The 21415-nt window shown below is 30.2% G+C and overlaps 2 protein-coding genes across 2 annotated transcripts; both read right to left on the bottom strand.

Moving 5' to 3' along the window:
- Positions 1-275: 275 nt before the first annotated feature.
- Positions 276-6982, bottom strand: LOC145323590 (xyloside xylosyltransferase 1-like). The gene is made up of 15 exons (XM_080165970.1): positions 6865-6982; positions 6442-6495; positions 6242-6330; positions 5829-5901; positions 5501-5579; positions 4690-4819; positions 4527-4573; positions 4026-4093; positions 3522-3574; positions 3147-3224; positions 2707-2776; positions 2450-2528; positions 1961-2046; positions 1336-1404; positions 276-1042 (listed from the first exon to the last, which is right to left on the bottom strand). Exons 1-15 carry the CDS (start codon positions 6949-6951, stop codon positions 917-919), a joined length of 1188 nt encoding a protein of 395 aa, XP_080022096.1. The 5' UTR covers positions 6952-6982; the 3' UTR covers positions 276-916.
- LOC145323591 (xyloside xylosyltransferase 1-like) lies at positions 6976-20486 on the bottom strand. The gene is made up of 14 exons (XM_080165971.1): positions 19882-20486; positions 17263-17351; positions 15685-15757; positions 15247-15325; positions 14814-14940; positions 14122-14168; positions 13800-13861; positions 12760-12812; positions 12159-12236; positions 11355-11424; positions 11115-11190; positions 10114-10199; positions 9369-9437; positions 6976-9116 (listed from the first exon to the last, which is right to left on the bottom strand). The coding sequence occupies exons 1-14, from the start codon at positions 19981-19983 to the stop codon at positions 9003-9005; spliced, it is 1125 nt and encodes a 374-aa protein (XP_080022097.1). The 5' UTR covers positions 19984-20486; the 3' UTR covers positions 6976-9002.
- Between the last annotated feature and the right edge of the window lie 929 nt (positions 20487-21415).

The following is a 21415-nucleotide window of genomic DNA, read 5'->3' as shown; positions in this document are numbered from 1 at the left end:
GCTGTCGGGTTCGAGTCTGATCAACTATGCGTCATAATAAAGACGTTAAAATGGTACCAACCTCGACTGTGTCTGGCACGTGACACTATAAGTGAGAATAGGTTGAATGCCCTGGCCCACAAAAAGTCACACCGTTAATTCTCCAAATAATCGCTTGAAATCGAGGGAGAATCCCACCACAACGATGTTGTTAAATAGCTAAGTGTGGACTTTACGGTCATACCCTAACTAGAGAGCAGCTGCACTATTTAATAAATAATAAAATAAATAAAATAATGATGAAAACAATCTATTAACAAAATTCATAAATATACATGAAATATTTTACAGTGATATGAAATGTCGTCTTAAAATGAGCTTTAATGAATAATCAGATAAAATTATGGTAAACTGTATTTTATTTGGTTTTAATGTATATTTTATATAGATTATAATTTATATCTATAATACAAAGTAGCTTGATGTCTGTCTATCTGTCTGTCCGTCCATCCCTTAAGATCTCGGTAACCACTGAACCGATCGGATTCTACTCTTCAGGGTATATACCTATTGGTCCTGTGGTGGTTTTAAGCTATTTTCTTGGGGGGTGGGACAACCTCAACACCCCCCAAATGAAAATCCCCCCCAAAAAAAATTCTGGGGAAACTACTTTTTTAAATTTTTTTTTAAATTAACTCATTTGGCAAAGCCCCTAGAGGCTATAGGGGCGAAGCCTCTAGTTTTTATTAAAGCATTGTTAATTTATTTTGAAAAAGAAAAGTGCTTAGGCCAGTCCCCTGCGACAAGAAATAATTTCATGTTTTAGCTACTGCCGAGCAAAAAAATAATAATTGCTAAATTATCCTTACTTGAAATTTTATTTGAATTATAAACATACAAAATATAATTTTATATGTGTAAAGGTTTTTTTATTTTATCAATGTTTAACCTTTTTCTTCTCGTGTATTTGTCCGTGTTCATGATAAATTTTTCCTGGTTTATCACATCTGTTTTCAAGTTTAATCACTGGCGTGTCCTGGATGTTATACTCACATGGCAACATCTATAAGAAATACATTTATTATAAGATTAAATTCCATTCTGTGTTCTAGGCCAAAGAAAATTAAAGATGGCTAAGCAAGCAAAATAGCAGTCCTTTTTGGATGTATCAAAGATAAACCTATTTGCTCTTTCTTTTAAGATATTAAGATATTTCTTAAATTTCAAAACAGTTTTTAGTGCAACGTAAGCAATGCAATGTATGTAATGTATGGTGCAATTTAGGCTTCTTGACTCTCTTTGGTTGTAACTTATTCCTATAAGAAAGAACACGTTAAGAAGAGAACAACACCATACCTTAAAGAATTGTGGATATCTCCAGACGGCACAAGTCATCCATTCTTGATCTCCAACTGTCATTGTAAACTAAACAAGGATAATTAGGTTAAAAAACGCAGCAAAATCAGCTAATAACATAAATTTATTAGTTATTGCAATTAAACTAACAAATAATACTCTACGTATAGAGTATTAGGGCTACTATTTGTTAAAAAAATTGTCAACACGTCTCTCCCCTTCAAAGAATATATTATTACCTTTTTGAATTTTAATAAGGAATATAGGACGTACGAGGATAAATTGGAGAAATTTGTCGTCAAATTATTTTACTACTATGGACATCATTTATTAATAAGAGGGTGGATGGGGGAATGGGGGTTTCTTTATTTTAGAAAATCTGGTGCAACATCTAAGTAATAATATATATATATCGATTATTTTAATATTATGTTTATTTATGATAGCTTGACTTTAGTATAATGTTTGATTTCTTTTATCAACAATTTTGAGCATATTTTTCCATCCAATCCTGAAATCTAATATAAAAATTTTACGAGACAATGGTTTTTAAAGGAAATTAATGGCTTAATGGAAAAGCTACCTAATAACCTGTTTATTGTCCAATTTGAAAACTTAGGCTTACCTCTGGTATTCCTAGATCTGCTTTAATGTGTGTAAGATTATGGGTTGTGATAATCTTCTTATATTCTTCACTTTTTCTCATTTTGTCTATAATATAAAAATAAGTGCAAAAGGACAATCAAATCCAGTACTAAACTAGTGCAGTATAATAAGGTTTTAGCGTATTACGCATGTTATTACGCATGCCTCACGTTTATCCAGCTTTTATGTAATGTAGTACTCAAAAATTGTCTTAGGGTTTTAGCCTTTCAACCTAATATAATTTATCTCATTTACAATTCAATTAATTTTTTCAAGGTTTATGTTGTTTTAAAAAGTTTTTCAATGTTTTTTCAATGATTACCTAGGGATTTTATGAATGTTTTATAAGATTGTAAATTAAATTTTCGAACTTAATAAAAACATCCAATAATACTTTTAGTGCTCTGTGTGTAAATGCATAATTATTACCAATATAACATAAATTCTTATTCTGATACAACATCCTTACCTAAGTCATATAGAACAACTCCTGTGTTCAGCCCTTTCAATTTTTCTTTGTCTGTCGTCATCAACTTGTCACTATTAAACTAAACAAAGAGAAAGCAACTTTATAACCGTTAATACAAATTCCGCATGTCCATTTAAATGTCCATATGTTTGAGTATCACTTTTTCCTTAGAACTTTCATTTTTATTGATGCAAAAGACTACGCATTGCTAACATATATCCAATTAAATGATAAGTTTTACGTTTGAAAAAATTAACCTGTTGTATATATGTACTTGGTGTATAATAGAAGTCTGCCTGATCTGCCACTACTGCTATCATTTCAGTACTAAAAAATAGTGAATCAATATCTTAATTTATTTTTTTAGCATGTGTCTCCTTTGATTTATCTAGCCACATTATCTAGGGGAAGAACTTCTCAGATTTACTAATTATTATGCTTATATAATACTTATACGTGTCACGACGGTTCTTTTCTATTTTGTCGTGCAAGTAAAAGTAAAATGTATACTTGCTAAATTTAACTCTTTACCCCATACAGAATGCAACCAAAATACTCTTCAACCGCCCCTCCTAACCGATAGCTTTTCTTGTTTATTTTTCAAAAAACAAGTCGCTTATATCCAAAAAATTTTGAATTAACTTTTTATAAATTATCGATCAGCAGCCACCCTTTTTATAATTGCTTTTGTATGTACCTGTTCATTGTATCAAAATAAGTGTACAGCTCTCCTATGTCGACATCGGTCTTCAAATCAACATCAAACATAATTAATCTACAAAAATAAAATAATGTTAACAATTAGAGATAGTATACCAAAACTAAGAACATCCCATTAGGTAGAAGTACATAATGGTAAAGAAAATTTTCACAAGAAATTGCAAAATATCTTTAATGCCAGCTGAGTTAATCACAACCTTTCCTTATTTCAGGTTTGACATTGCAGTTAGATGGACAGACAAAATTAATGATTGTGTTGTTTAATTTCGCATTAGACATTAGGTAAAGGACCTTGGATTAACATCTTAATATCCTTAGAGGCTAGAATAGGTAACTAGTGTTATATATTTACCTGTCAATTTGGGCGAATGCTTCAAAGTAAAATGGAGCCATGTAAAACAGATCCTGAAATTAAATATTTTTGTAGTCTCTTCCCGTTAAGTGACACATTCTATTATGGCCCTAGGACAATCGAAGGAGTGACAAACATCGAATTGGACATTTAACCTAACCTAACCTATTTAAAACCCATTTATAGGTTTTTTAAATGCCTAAGGGTCTTATTTCTATATTTATATCTTAACCTAACTTAACCTGTATAGAAATACCTAATTTGTCCCGGAACCTCTATTATAGCATTAAAGTAGTTTTTAACAGAAATTCATGTTTATTTTAGACAAATAACGATCATAAAGTATTTTCAAGGACAAGTAAGTCTGAGAAAACCAAAGAACAGTAAATTGTTCAACAGAAAAATCTTACACTCTCAGCTTATAATATGTAAACTTTATTTGGTCAGTAACGCACAGACACACTACATTTACAGAATATTTGCGCTACTGAAATTAAATCCTACCAATTGATATTTAGGAGATAGAACGATAGTGTTTCCATTTAAAGTATTCTTCTTAAACCTCTCAAAATCTAGAAATAATTTAAAGTTGAGCAAAACTGACCTTTAGTTAGATTAAACTCAACAATCATAAATTGCATAAAGTTAAATAAACATTGAAACGAAAGGAGCAAAAAAATATTTGTTGAAAGTTCCTACATAATATTTGTATTTACTTTAATGTACCTTACAATTCTAATAAATGTAATAGGTCATATACACATTCTAGCAGATGTTCAGAATAGAAATCATGAGATACAGAAAAAAAGATAATAATAATAGGAAAACAAAACTGCATATAAAAACGCCTGAGGTGGGTTTTTATAATTGAAAGTAAAAGTGGAAAGGGGGGGGGGTGGGGGGCATGAAAAATAGAGAAAAAACGGAACCCCAATCCTCCCCCACCCCCTTTTCCACTTTCACTATCACTTATAAAAACCCAGCTCTGATGTTAATATATCTTACCCCTAGGTTGTATTGAATAATGTAATTTCATTGCATCTATCTCTTTTCTAAATCATAAAAAATAATTTTTAAGTTATTATTTTTAAATCATTACTTTTCTTTTTAACTCTTCATGTTCATTTGTTTGTTTATTATCTAGGATAAAGTACCATCAAACAATTACCTGCGAGGGCTTGTAATAGACAAGATGTCAACAAATTCCACTTTTAATTTTGGAAATGTTGCAAGTCTAAGCCAATCATTTCTTGTGTCAATAGTATGTTCATATATTATCAACTCTGCCAAATGGGCGCCTGGAATGATTTAAAAAGATAATATTAAACCATTGCATTATTAAAGATTTACAGTTGTAAATTATTTTTTATAGTTTGTTTGTTATTTATTCTATGGTAACTAAGGTAATTAGTCTACTTGAGATTAAACCCACAGGAATAGAAACATTTACGAAATACAATTCTAATAATACAATAACAAGAGATTCACCATAGAGATTCTACCCCTATGGAATTCAACCCACGGAATTTAGCTCAAGCAGGATTCAACCCATAATACAGCCAATCCACACAATTCAGCAAGACGGTATTTATCCTTAGAATTCTAACCATATTGAATTTAACCATTACACCATTCAACTCAACAAATTCAACCCACACAATAGATTCAACGCATATGGGATTTAACCTAAGATGGGAATCAATCCCTGATTCACCACATGCAGATCTTTTAGAACTTTGAGAGAAAAATAGGCATTTGTCTGTATGTTCTAAATTTTAAAAAGATGACATAATTGTTAATTTTAAAATTTATAATTTGTCACTAGAATAACCAATCACAATTTTCAATAACACGCTGCTATTTTGATAATGATAAGTGCATATATTAGCAGCAATTTATATATTTGGATATTCAAACTTGTATTGTGATAGTGAAACCTATAAGCTTTAGTAAACCAGGATTAGTATAAGAACAATTACCTATTATATTATACATAAAATGATACAAAGGTTTGTAAGAGCCAGCATCTGTAATAATCACCATATGAATAGGAGTTCCCTAAAATAAACAAAACATAAGAAATAAATTTTTCTTAAACGGAACAAAATGAACGATTTAACCTGTTGAAACGTGGTGATTTTGTTATTATTCTAGTTTACTGATTTACATCTACTTTAAGTCAATAAGTATATGTATGTATAATGCCTTTTTTAAAATAATTTTTAAATTCAACGTGTTCTATTGAAAAATGTACTTGTTGAAATTTTAACGTCTTAATTGATTAAATGTGTGTAAAATATAACTCACCGAAGAGTACAGAAAGATAGATTTAAGGTAGTTTCCAAATACTCTTAAGATTCCATCCACCAGCCCTTTCTTACTAAAATCAAAGTATGAAGTTTATCATTTATATGTGATTAATGTATATTATTTTTGTTGAGGGGTAATTCTCCAAAAAATACCACGACTAATATGATGCTCGATATTAATAGGTAATTTTTGAAGTTCTTACTACTTTATTTTCTTGTATCTGTCTGTATGAGTAGCGATGGATCTTATCAACCATTTCACCGATATGATTCTCTTAAGCATTGTATTCCTATACGTCCAAGGGAGGTTTATGCAACTTTGGAGAACGGTATTACCACCAGCCTAAAATGCAATCCCTATCCCTAGGGACGTAACCGCAAGTTTATACAAAAAATAATAACATTACTTACTGTACATTGCTGGCGATGAAACCAATGGTTATATATTCAGGACCAGGTGATTTTACTAGATCTGCTCCTATCAGATATTTTCGCAATATCTTAAAACATAATAACTTATAATTACAAACGAGATTGACAACATACAAGTACCAAATAACAATTTACCAAAAAAATAGAAATTCCAAAATCAAATATATTCTTAAACTTACCCCTTTTCTAAGGTCATGGTCTTCTATTTCATAATTTTCAACAATTTGTCTAAGCTAAAAAATATTTATAAATATGAACAAATATATCAAAGGCCTTTCTGAGGTCAAATAGTTGCTTTAGTAATGTTTGAGCTTATTTTATTTAATAAAAATAGTTGAATGTTTGAGCCAAAACTTTAAATGTACATGAGAAGCATAAAAAGGTTAAGGATGGGGAATGTGGGTCTATAAAACTGAATAAAATTTAGTGCAATCTTTCATAGCTTGACCTAATTGCCTTATGGAAATTTACAATTTGGCAATAAATGTCTAAATGACCTACTCCACTTATTTACACATAACTACTCTTTTTTCATCAATTACTGATTTGTTTGTTATTGCTGCTCAGCCCTTAACAAATTTGTTCTTAATAACTATATTTACCTCTTTTTCATGTTGATCACTGGTATCAAATGAAAATGAAAAATTGACTAACAGAAAAAATAAAAATACTGTAACTATTCTAATCATTTTATCATAATTTTATAACTAGCATCTGAAAAATACATATTAGTGTAGTTTGCTTGATTGAACTCCTAAATATCACAGAAATATATATAATATACAACACCGGTTAACAGGTATAAATTGACATGTAAACTTTAAAAAACAATCTTTTATATTTACTTCATTGGGTTCAAAATACAAATTGAAGAATATTTGTTGTCTAATTATAAGCTAATTATAAGCTTTAATTGCTTAATTTTACACTGTGAATTAGAGAATAAGAGAATGGATTTTGATTTCAAAATTTATTGGGTATTCAATATAAACTTTTCTGCCTCAATATTATCATTTTGATAACAAGTTTACTAAATGTAATTCTGCATAAATATTTACTGTATCAACGCCAGATTTTGTGTGTTTACAAAAGAAAAGGTGAAATATACTTCAGTTAGTTTGAGCTGTCATCAAGCTGTGCTAAAATAAATTTAAAAGTTCTCTCATCTTGTTGGAATCATTAAACTAATTGTGAATAACTAGTTTTATCTTTTTTTATTATTATGTGACTTTTATGAGATTTGTGCTAAAACATTGCTATTTTGTATTTCTTTACTTATCAAAATTTATGCATATACAGGGTGGGGCAAATAAGACCGGACAAACTTTAAACGGAAATAGCGCCAAAACTACTTGACCAATCAGGACGTTTGACCACACTATAAAAAGCTTAGGTAATGACCTTTTAGCACAAAAAAATCTTTGGACGAAGATGGACGTGTACAACGAGCTGGCCGCGCATATGTTCAACAAGGCAGATTCCAAATGCGCCGGTGGTTTAAACTGGATTCTCGACTAGGGCCCACTAAATCTGACCTCAGCCCATCTGTACGTGAGGTAGAGTTTTGTAACTTGCTGGGGATACTGTCAGATACATAAGTAAGACACTAGAAAAGACTAGAGCTCTCTATCTGAAATGGCTTGGCCGTAGTACTCCAGCAAAGTGAAACGGGGCAGATTTTGAGATGTAAAAAACGTCAAAAACCGTGAAAATTCGTGAAAATTTCTCGGTTCTTGACTTCACGGACCCATATTGAACTTAAAAACTCATTTTAGACTATGGGTTGCGCTGACAACCCTACCTGAAACTTCATGCCATTTCTAAAAAGGTAAAAAACGTCGTTCTAGCTCAACTGTGGTCCAAATAAGAGCCTCCGTGTATAATGGTAGCTTTAAAGTTGGGCGAATTTGGATCCTGCGGTTACTCACGTTCCTAAGGAAATGTGGCCTCCCAGCAGCCCGATCTTAATGCAATGGACTTTTGGGCCTGGGGCTACTTTGAAGCATGCACCAATAGACGTGCCCATGCCACAAAGACCTCCCTCATTGCCACTATCAAGGAGAACTACGCCAGCTTGGACAAGTACATTTTGACCTGGACCTGCCGGCGGTTCAGGTGGCGGGTAGAGGTGGTGATTAAGGCTGGCAGCAATTTTATTGAATAATCTAATAGTCATATACCTATTTTGTTTGCCAATTTTTAAAACTCAACAAAATCTTTAAAATTGACGATTTTATGTTCATTTGTTTAGAAGTTAGAATTTGTCCGGTCTTATTTGCCCCACCCTGTATATCATGAAATGAATTATATCAAAATTGAAAGGTAGGTTTTATGAGGATAACTCAATCATATCAAAAGTTATTGAAACCTGAGGCTTCGGGTATAAAGCTTGCTATTTTATATAATAGCATAAAATTGCATTGATTTGAGTGAATAGTGCAGGTGCGTGCACAAAAAAATTGGGGATTAGACGAAAGAATAATCCAAAAGTTTACAATGAAAGAAAGAATATGATAATATTTAACAGGTTAGGAGATTGAAATCATTTTTTAACCTAAACCGGGATTTTACATTCATGTTTACAAATATTATATTTCTGCTTTTGTAAAAATGGTGTCCATCTCCTAACTGTTTAATAAAAACGCAAGTTTCTTTAAATTTGAATTCATTGATTGTTTTGTATGTCAAATGTCCTTTTTGCAAAACTTGATTTTATTTAAATTAGATAATAAATTATTATTTAAGCTTCATGTATTTGCCCATGCCAGTGTCTAATTTTTGGTTCTTCTTTACAAATTTGTTCTTCGGGAACTTTGAAGGCAGTTAGCTGGTAGTTCCAGCCACAAGGTAAAATCTAAAAAAAAAAATATAATTTATTCCATCCCATTACCCACTACTGTGAATATCATTTTTTGTAGTTTTTTTTTTGTCCTCCTCCGTAAGAATGCAAAAATTAAGCATTTTAATAGTTATGTTTTTTCAAATTTATATTAGGGATCCAGCTTTTAATTTATACACAGCACTAGTCAGCCTACTTATTGGTTCATTTGATTCATTATTAGATTTTAACATAATTTTTTTTGTTGTTGTTATCAGGGGTTTTTACTTTAAATAGTTGAGGGTGTTTCCACATGAGCAGCACAAACCAATCTTGATCTCCTACCATCATTTCAACCTAAATATTGATAATTTGTTCACTATCAGAGAGAGAGGGAACAAGGTGCTGTTTATTACACAAGTCCCCAATGTTTTATTCGAAAGTTTTCTTATTTGTTGGCTTAACAACTTTGATTACTTTCAATGAAATTAGATTGGTTGGTTTATTAAATTTAGTGTCCATACGTTTTAACCACTAATTATAATCTACATTAGGGGTAATTTTGTGTATATATATACATTGTCATATCCCTTTAGATCCATGATTCACTATAATGTTCTCATTTATAACATAAAGATAAAAGTATAGGGAGACGAATTATCCTATAGGTCCAATCCCTAATATCCAACTGTAACCAACAACTAAATTAATTTGAAGGGTTATACATAGTAGTAAAGAGTACATTTTCATCTGCCCCCCAAGTATTGACTTGATTTATTTCGCTTGTTGGCCATACCTTGTCCCTGCCTAATATCAGATTGAGAATTCGATATATAGATATATGACCCCTTATTCTAACCATAGGTAGGTGTGACAGGTGTCAATTTCAAAAGTTTCTCACAAAAAATGTTAAACAGTTTAAAATTTTTTCTCATAAATGCTCATTAAGCAACAGGATATTTAAAATGCACTGATATTTGTATCGGTCAATCATCATGATAATATCTGTTCATAAAATTTTTTAAAAACTTACATTTTCAATTCCCAAATCTTCTTTGATAAGAATAAAGCTGTCATACTCTAATTCCTCTCTATAAATGGTACTCTTTCTCATCTTACCTAAAAAATGCAGTTAATGGTGATTTATTGATTAACCCTTACAGATCGGGCCCCAATTCCCACCTTAATAGATCGGGGGGGAGGGGTGCGGGCTAATTTGACCCCCCCTCTATCTCGGCTCCTGTTACAGTTAGAGACATACATTTTTTTTCTGGTGGTTCATGTGCAAATTTAGAGAAAATTACTTTTTCTAGTCATAGTGGTCAGACCGCTCCTTAGCCGCTTTTTAGCGGCCAGCCGCTAAATATTAAAACAGCTGAAGAGCGGCCAATTTTAAAGCTAGGATCACCAAATTTTAGGTGGAACTTTTGTTTTTTATAACAAAAAAATTACCCTTTCTGACCAACGCAGAAAAACGGCAAATAACGGAAACCACCATTTTTGGCGGTTACGGCGGTAAAACGGCGGTTGGCGGCGCCAATTAGTATTTTTATCTGTTTCTGATCACAATAAAAGACTACATAAAAAAAATTGGTTGGTCTATAGCTGTTTTGAAATTCGGTGTCTGGCATCAGATTTCAAACGGCAAAATTACAGGAAGGAAATAGAAAATCGGTCAAGGAGGGTCAAACGGTCATGACCTTACTACTCACGGAAGTTTATTATTTCTCAAGGATGTACCACAAATTTTTTTAACAACTTTTATTGTAATTATTTGTTAGGCCTTTTAGACTGAGTTCCCGATTCATTACCCTACTAGTTTTTGCCTTTAGGAACTCATTGTTGTAGGAATGTAATCTTAAAAAGAAAAATAAAAGCCAAATTTTCCCCGAATAATCTACCATAGTAGAAATTTTGTTGTTCTATCTCTGGGCAAAATCAATTGGTACTCTTTCTCTAGTGATAGCATAAAACTAGCCACAAAAAGATACCAATCAGTCGTGCTTCTTTAATTTAAAAAAAAAATACACTTACCTAGATCATAGAGTACAACCCCAGTGTTTAAACCTCTCTGTTTTACTTCATCTGTAGTTTTTATTCCAGTTCCGTTCTAAAATGATAACAAATTATACATATGGATACAAATGCATAAAGATGTAAGCGAAAATTTTAAAAATGGCAAAATGAGGAAGGCTCAAGAATATGCAAATAAAGATAATTATTTTAGAGGGTAAAATTGTACATTACAAATAAATGAAAATTAAAATTAGTTACCACATTTGTATAGTCTCTTAGAGTTTCATAAAAACCAGCTTGGTCTGCTGTCAAAGCTATTATTTCTTCACTGAAAAAGAAAGATAATTGGATCTTGTAAAGAAGACGAAGATTTTCCGAAAAAGGACAGAAATTACCTTTCTAAAATTTAGGCTAGTTATGAGCTAGAATCAATATTAAAGTGTCTATAGAAACGTCATGACATGCCCTACAAATAACTCGACACAACCTAGGGTCTATCTTTGATGCTTTACTTGAAATGTCAAATATTGTCGAGTTATTTGTAAAGCATGCAATGACGCTTCTATAGACACCTGAACATAGATTATAGCTCATACCTAGCCCATCTGAGGTCAAATCTTTGGAAGGTAATGCCTGCCCTGTTTTGGAAAAAACTTCGCTTTTTTCAAGACCCGGATATTTTAATTAGTTTGGATAAACTTGTTCTTTGAGAGAATAATTTTGAGAAAAAAAGCCATTCTTATAGCTCCAAAGCAGCAGCCGTAATCAGCTATTCATTTTATTGACAAATTGAACTGTTATGATCGCAAGTCAAACATTTTTAAAATCCATTTCTCACAGTCATAGTTAGTATTTGGTCGTTATACTTTAGACAATCTCAGCTGCTAAGATGAGGACTAATAGGAACTAAATATTTGCACACGCCATTTTCTTCAAACACTAAACAATTCGAATTTCACGGCCTTAGTTCACAGTCATTTTTTCACCTACTCACAGCCAAATCGGCCGCCTCCTTTTTTATACTTGATTTGTATAATATAATTTTATTAAAATAAAACAAACCTTGTCATTAAATCAAAGTATTTATAAAGTTCGTGTAAATCTTCTTTTACTTTTAAATCAGTGTCCATTGCTATCAACCTAGGCAAATTTTTTTTGTTATCTTTAAACTAAGGCCATTTTCTTTATGATCATGCACTAGCAGCTTTGCCCCTTCTTGCCTCAAGAGTCATTTAAAAGAGTGTTTTTTTTCTTGTGGCAATTTCTTGTAAGAAAGTATAGATACTCTCTCTCAAAATAGAATAAAAATATCTATGAAAATGTAAGAAGCTTGACTGTCAGTACATCGGTTAGCGAGACTGACAAACAGACTTACTGTCTCTTTAGTATGTTAAACAAATAGCATCCATAAACAGCAAAGTATATAATTTATCTATCAAATCTCATAACAACTAAATAGAAGAACGGACAGTTAAAGATTAGTATAATAACCGCATGGACTTTAAGAAGCATATCTAAAGAAGTCTTACAGACAAATTTAGTTTTACAGAAGTGTAGCTACTTTATATCAAACTGTTTTCTGATTGTTATAAAGAAAACGGCAATTTTTAATCTATTAAAATAGAATTAGTATATTGTTAATTAAACTTTCTTAAAATTTTACCTTTTAATATTCTTGAAAACCAAAGGATAAAATGGTCCAATATAAAATAAATCCTAACATATTTGTTCAATATACAGTGTGTTTTTTTTTATGAGAACTTTTTTGAAAGCAATTTTACCCCACTTATAGTTATCAGAATTTAATGATTAATGGCTTATTTTCTTCGTTTTTTAAGGAAATTAATAGAACAACAAAAAAATATTTCAGTTTTTATTTAAAAAGTACAGTAAAATCTAAAATTCAAAACTTAGGTGTCAACATCTAAAAATGGTTTTAGCGCATTTTTCTTATGCTCAAATAATCAACCTTTTGCAAGAATGGCTGCTAAACACTTCAAAATTGAGATATAGAGCTAAAAATGTATACAGATACTATTAGGGACATGTACTAGAACATATCAAAGTTTGAAGGTCATATCTCAACCAGGGAGGAAGTACTGGCCCCCCAAAGTCGACTACAGAAAATCCATTCTTTTAAAGAAAAATGCACTATAACCATTTTTATATGTTGACACCTAAGTTTTGAAATTTAGATTTTACTGTACTTTTTAAATAAAAACTGAAATAATTTTTTGTTGTTCTATTAATTGCCTTAAAAAACAAAGAAAATAAGCCATTAATCATTAAATTCTGATAATTATAAGTGGGGTAAAATTGCTTTCAAAAAAGTTCTCATAAAAAAAAACACACTGTATATATTTATTTTATATCATCAATTCAGATTTTTTTTAATTTTAAAAACATTATCAAACACTTCAATAAAGTCAAAACTAACAAGATAAACATTAATATTCAGCAACAGACGAATCTACTGCATTAACTGTTATTTGTTTTAACTGTCAGCAACGCGGCTCTCATCCCTTTGTTTTAATAATTCGCTTTGGATATCCACAGCAGTTCCTAATTTAATAGTTCACATTTGCAGCATAATATCTATTGGAAAAACCAATGTTCATTTAAACAAATTTGATTCTAAAAAAAATCTAAAAAGTTGCGACAGTCGAGTCCTAGATTAAATATCAAAAGAAGTATTAAACAAACCTGGTAATATTTAGCAGAAATTACAATGTCTATTCCATCATCACTTTTGGTTTCTATATTTTCTACAAAAAATTAATAATAAATTAACAATGATGACACTACATCATAATCATGCAATTTGGTATGGTATATCTCATTTGTAAGGGTACGATGCAATTTTAGAGGGGAGGGGGGATGTAAGTACCCTACTCAAAGTTATCTAATTGGAACGGTAAAAAATTTTCCAATGGGATGGTAAAACATAATGGCCTTTTTTTACAGTGAGTAACAGAGTATGTATGTTTAAACATAGCTATGATTGTTGGTAACATAAAAAACTTACTATCAGTATTTTTTGAATACATCACTTTCATTATATCTATCTCTTCTCTAAAATAAATGAAAGATTAATTTACATAAAATACGATACAAAAAAAAGAACAAATGATGTTATAATAAGAAATAACATTTTTGAGTTATTAAAAGCGAAGCTTTTATATAATTAGGGTAGGTCCGTACGTCCGTTGCGGTTAGCTCTTTTAATTAATCTTAACAGGTTAGAATTTTCCTATCGATTTCAAATTTTGCATTCCTATAACAGTTAGGTACAACTTAGAAACCGCAACAACTCTATTATCGTTACCAGAATGTCCGTATGTTAAAATTATCCGATTCATCAGATTTTTGGTATACTGAATCCTATTGCCACAAGGTTTAATGGTACAATTAATAAGGTACAATGTTATAAGCGAGGCATCTCTATAATCAAGTCCTAAAAATGTAAGTATGTCCTTAAACAGTATCATGTATTTAAGCAGTTTTGTAACAAATTTACTTACAATTTTGTCCAGACTTATACATATATTATGCTTATTCAATTCTGACACTCTACAAGCGTTTATGTTCGTTTGTCCTTCCATTTCAGAGCTTTGTTTTATAGATAATATCATCCTTGTTTTTTAAAGAGCTATCTTAAACATTCTGTAAAGTTGCAATACCAAATAGAATAGAGTATCTGTTTTTGTAAAAACTTACCTGAAAATATCAGTTATGCTTTGAATGTCAACAAAATCAAATTTTAATTTTGGAAAAAGTGCTACATCGTGCCAATCAGGATCAGCTACAGTAAGCTCACGAATGAATGTCTCGCTTATAAATTTTCCTAAAAATATACATAAATTATCTACAAAAGTATGCCATATATTCAAAATAGCAAATTGTCATAAACGCACAGATGTTGTAAAAAGCAATTAAATATTTAGGTTGTGTTTCCATTAAGGTTTAAAAGTTTTAAGATTAAAGGAAGGTTTAGGGCTATAATTATAAAAAAAAAAAATTAACCGTGCCTCTTCCGAAGAATTTAAAGAGCTATAGTTTATACTAAAGGCAAATATCTACTATACATATATAGAAAATTATTGGAAGGTTGCGTGTTTTTTCTTCTTTTAAATAAGAATAATAATATTACCTATGGTATCGCTGACAGATTTATGTACATCTTTAAATGATGATTTATCTGTTATTATTATAAAATGTAAGGCATTCCCCTAAAATAAAAAGATATTTTTTTATCGCATCGTATTATAGACAGATTAATTCCGTTGGTCAATAGCTGAAGTTGGTATGCAAATGGCCAGTAGAATATTTAAAAAAATGTTCTATCGCTGATAAAAACAGATTAGATCTAACCCAAGAAGCCATCGAGACAGACAGCAGACAAAGTGAGTTATAGAGTAACTTTGTGATTAATGTAAAGCTAAACATTTATTACGTAATACGCAGTCAAGTATCTAGAACAAATTATTACACTTTAATTTATAAAATTCATTAAAGGGAGCACTTACTTTTGGATTATTTTTTTTACGGACAGACGGAGTAGCTCTACATATTTTTAAAATAAATTCACCTTAGAAGAATAAAATATAGAACTGAAAAGGATGGAAAAGACTCGAAGTATTCCTTTAACCATATCTTTTACGCTAAAACAAAACAAATAATTGATAAGAAAGACAATTTCAATAAAAGCGATGCTTACCCAGCATATACTTTTATCGCATTATTTTAAGAAACATGTCGCATTAATACGTCCTTAATGACGTAACTTTTTTATTACTATACAAATGACGTTTCATATTTTTTAAATTTTTTTAAAGGACGTGTTGTGTACCAAAAACACGTCGTTATCTTTAAAAAAACGTCATCAAAAAAAATATAAATAATAACAATATTTTGAATTTAATTAATGACATTTTATCTTAAATAACGGCGCATTAAAACGTCAATTTTTCCTTTAAAACGTCCAGAAAAACAAGATGGCCGCCAAACTTTCAAAATTGTATTATAATTTTTTATTATTTGTGGTAAATAAAATGATTAAATTTAATTCAATTTAAATCATTTAAGGCTGTATTAAGACGTCAAATTTTTATAAAACGTCAAAAAAAACAATATGGCTACCAAATTTGGTAATGTATTATTTACTTACAAACAAAATAGTAGAAATAATTCAGGGTTAAAATTAATCTAACAATTTTGAATCAAACACATAATATGTTTCTATTATTTCATTGCTTACTGAAAATTTTCATGACCTATATATATGGTTCTATTCTTTCTAGAAGGTCTCACCAAAAAAATTAGTTTTCATAATATACATGCATAAAGGAACTAAAATATAAATTCATAGTGGTGTCTGTAGTACTAATATCCTTCATTTCATTACAAAATAATAATTGTCAAACTAAAAATAAGGTCAAAACATTGAGAAAACAAAGCTAAACAATTAGTGTCAAAATCAGTAACTATTTGATCCATTTCCTTATTAAATTTAGATAAGATCATTTTAATGCGTTCTTATTTATCAATACGTCATTTAAATTATTTAATTAATAAAGATGACTTAATACAAATAAAGGACGTTTTGAATCCACATTATTTATTTTATTTACTGTCACATTAATATGTATTCTATAACATATATTAATATGTGGAAAAAATAGAATATGACGTATTGAAACAACCTTAAATTTTATATTTAATCAGGCATTAATTTGTAATTTCTTTTTTTAAGAAAAATGATGGCAAATAAAAAACAATTAAGGCCATATTAATAAGTCATTTTCTTTAAATATGTCACAAAAAAGTCGTATTGAAAATTAACGACATGTCAATGCAACATTTCTAAAGAAACAAAACCACTTTAGTAGATGCTGGGTATCAAATCATACAATCATTCCATTAAAGAATGAGCATGATCAAATTTTAAAGAAAGAGATGTATAAACATAATTGAAAATTAAACTTTTAAAGGATATTAGATTATTTCTACAAATAAAAGATTTTTTCTGTATTATATATGTTTTTTTTATTATTTCATTAACAATTTTTAGATATTGATTGATTAGGTAATTTTCCAAAAAAATAAATTTAATGGCTACAACCTTTTAAAAATAGTTTTGGAAGTCGTTCCGTATAAAAACACTTACTTAACATTACAAACAATAATTGCAATACTGATAAATTCTTCTCCTGGATTTTCTACAGACTCTGAAGGTATTAATTTGTTACCAAGCACCTAAAAATTAATATTTCTACAGATTCTGAAGATATTAATTTGTTACAAAGCACCTAAATAAATAATATTTCTCCATATTCTAGATATTAATTTGTTACCAAGCACCTAATCATAATATTTCTACATATTCTAGATATTAATTTGTTACCAAGCACCTAAATATATAATATTTCTACATATTCTAGATATTAATTTATTACCAAGCACCTAAATATTTAATATTTCTACATATTCTAGATATTAATTTGTTACCAAGCACCTAAATATATAATATTTCTACAGATTCTGGAGATATTAATTTGTTACTAAGCACCTAAGTATATAATATTTCTACATATTATAGATATTAATTTGTTACCTAGCACCTAAATATATAATATTACTACAGATTCTGGAGATATTAATTTGTTACCAAGCACCTAAATATATAATATTTCTACAGATTCTGGAGATATTAATTTGTTACCAAGCACCTAAGTATAGAATATTTCTACATATTATAGATATCAATTTGTTACCAAGCACCTAAATATATAATATTTCTACAGATTCTGGAGATATTAATTTGTTACCAAGCACCTAAATATATAATATTTCTACAGATTCTGGAGATATAAATTTGTTACCAAGCACCTAAGTATATAATATTTCTACATATTATAAATATCAATTTGTTACCAAGCACCTAAATATATAATATTTCTACAGATTCTGGAGATATTAATTTGTTACCAAGCACCTAAATATAATATTTCTACATATTCTCAGGGAGTAAGGGAGGGGACAATGGGCAATTAATTCAATATAAGAGTTATCAAAGACAGGGCACGAAATCCAGTTTAATCCAATAAATTTGTAGGAAATTATAAAGGGATTGTTAATTGAATAATAGATTTCCATAGCGTCATGTAAAGTGAAATCACAACTTGTTTTTGATGAAATATATTGAGGTTTTTTGGTGTGATTTTTATATTAAAAGATTATTGGACCCGGCCAGCTGCTAGCAAGAATATGACTGCCCCTTTTTATTCTGTTTATTTCCCTTGCCCCTTGCCCCCACCTCCCTTCTCCCCGTCTGCTACATTCCAAACTAACACAACGAGTGTTTATTTCCCTTCCCCCACTTCCCTTCTCCCCGTCTGCAATATTCAAAACATACATAACGAGTAGCGGCATTCTATGCGCAAGTCCCCAAACTCAGTCAGAAACTGCTAATTTCTTGCACATTCCCTTTAAGCCAGTCCCCAAAGTCTAAGACTCCTAAAAATTGAATATTCGATCCATCGTCCCCTCCCTTACTTTACCAATTTGTTACCAAGCACCTAAATATATAATATTTCTACAGATTCCGAAGATATTAATTTGTTACCAAGCACCTAAATATATAATATTTCTACAGATTCTGGAGGTATCAATTGTTACCAAGCACATAAATATATGATATTTCTACAGATTCTAGATATTAATTTGTTACCAAGCACCTAAATATATGATATTTCTACAGATTCTGGAGATATTAATTTGTTACCAAGCACCTAAATATATGATATTTCTACAGATTCTAGATATTAATTTGTTACTAAGCACCTAAAAGCATTAAGTTTTGATATTTGAATTAACATTAAATATAAAAATTATAACATTTTTCAATATTTTATGAACGGAAAGGCTACGGCTGACAAAAATGTTAAAACACAGTTTTATATTGACTAAAATTTTAATAATCAAATAGAGTTTTGGATTGAGGAAAGATCTTAAAGGACGCCTGCAAGAAATACCACGCTTTAACTGCTGAAAGACTGCCACAAGTAGACCCAATACCCCAAATTTAAAGCCTTCAGCTTCAATAACAAAAAGTTCTAGGCATTTCAAAATAGCATTTTATGTACAATGGAATTTTTGAAAGATTTCCAATGCTCATAAAAGAAAAAACAATATTAAATTACGTCGCCTAGACACAAAATTAAAACCTTATCTTTGTCAGAATTTTAGATTGCCGGTAACTGATTACATTTTTACAATAAAAACATCACATTTCATAGTCAAAATGTATGAAAAAAAATCGATTTAAATTGCATTTTTAAACAAAAATCGTAGCGGAAACAAAGGGGGAAACTAATACAAGCTCAGCTGTGATTGGTTGTTAAGCTGATTCAGCCTTTTGATTGGCTACAGTACACTCGGTTCAATGCAAGTTAAACTTAATTTTTTAAAATGATTTTGACTATAAAAATGGGTATTTTTATTTTAAAAATATATTTAGTTACTGGAAACCTAAATTTATGACAAAAATAAGCTTATAATTTTGTTTCTAGGCCACGTAGTTTGATTTCAAAGTTTTCAACATGAGCATTGCAATTCTTTCAAAATTTTCATTGTACATAAAATGTCATTTTAAAATGCCTAGAACTTTTTTGTTATAGAAGCTAAAGGCTTCAAATTTGGGGTATTTGGTCTACTTGTGGCAGTCTTTCAGCAGTTAAAGTGTGGTATTTCTTGCAGGCTTCCTTTAAACTGTATTCGTACTAACCATTGTTCTCACATCATTAGGATCAGATAATAAGCTCTCTTCAGCATCACCAGAAGTATAGTTTAGAAGAATTATAACCAATACAATAATCAATCCCCTCATTTTTAATTCATTTCTTAGTTCTGAAAAATAAAACTGTAATTGATTAAGTAGTTATATAAAATTATAATAAAGTTCCTTCACGGGGTTAAGATAAAATTGCACCAATACGGGATTGTTTCCATTGATCATAGCAACAGGTAGAGTTTGGTTATTTAATGTTTGTTTTTAATATTAATAATGAAATTAGAAGGTGAAAACACGTGTGGTTGTTATTTTCAATTTTCTCAAATGCTTATTTCCAATACCAGAACTTTTAGTAACTGGACAAAGGGTCTCAAAAAATCAGCCACATGACGTCATAAAAATTAGAGTATATCCAAATCCATCTCTTTTTTAAGGGTTTTCTTTACCACTTCACCTCTTATCTCCCTAATTTTTATGATTTTTGAGACACTTTGTTCAAATACGAATTTTTATAAAAATAAAATTTTACATACATATGAAATGTTTTAGGTTAGGCAAAGTTAGGTTGTATATATTATTTCGTTTTTTAAGGTAAATTCATTGGCAAATGCAGAATTGGAGAAAAATATAAATTGTAGTTCACGGGGTTATTTTCGACACCAGAGTTTAAACTATTTTCTCGTATTCATTCGAATCCGGTGGATAGGAACCGGTTCTCATCCATACGAAAAAACTATGTCTAGCATCGTATTATATCCAGTTAAGGACTCGGGGCTAAAAAAACTAGTTTTAATCTCATAATTGTACATTCTATATCCGCGGAAAGCCGTTTATAATACGATACGAGAAATAACTATTACAATATCACAGTAAAAATAACAAATTTACCTTACTGGCGTTATCCTCTTAGAAATTTTTTTTAAAATTTTTTTCAATTTTGTACCCCCCTCTCTCCCCCCCCCCCCCCCCCCGACTACCGACGAACAACTATTTTAGGTTAGGTTAGGTTTTAGGCTAGGGAGCCGAGCGCTGCGGCTAGCCAGGCAAGGGGGCCGAGCGCTGCGGCTAGGCAGGCTAGGGAGGATAAAAAAATTTCTAAGAGGATAATACCAATTTACTTAATTTTAAAAATTAGATGATATTTAAAGCAAAGTTAACAGATTAGGGATGTCCGCCCATTGTTTCGGCTTATTTACTAAGTATATTTGCGATAACTTTTATTTAATGAAATCTTCCAATTTTTAACATGTACAAAACGGCCTGCTTAATTGCTTCAAGATCCATGTCAGATCTATATAGGAAATAAATGTCTATAAACGAGCTCAAGTTTTCCAAGGAATATATGATTAAAACTCATAGTGCTCCAATAATCCATAATAAACTCTCATTGCCCAGAACGATAAGACCCATTATTTTACTTTATTAAAAATAAATTCATTTTTTTAATTTCATGTTGCTATTTACCTTATATTGATGTACTTAATTTCTAATCATAAAAAAGAAAATTTAAATTTATAATATAATAAAT

The sequence above is a fragment of the Acartia tonsa genome, chromosome 7 (genome assembly GCF_053477335.1).
Source record: "Acartia tonsa isolate MP-2025a chromosome 7, ASM5347733v1, whole genome shotgun sequence".
In the NCBI taxonomy this organism is placed as follows: Eukaryota; Metazoa; Arthropoda; class Copepoda; order Calanoida; family Acartiidae; genus Acartia; species Acartia tonsa.
Note: the sequence above shows the minus strand (reverse complement) of the source record. Positions and strands in the feature narration are given on the sequence as shown.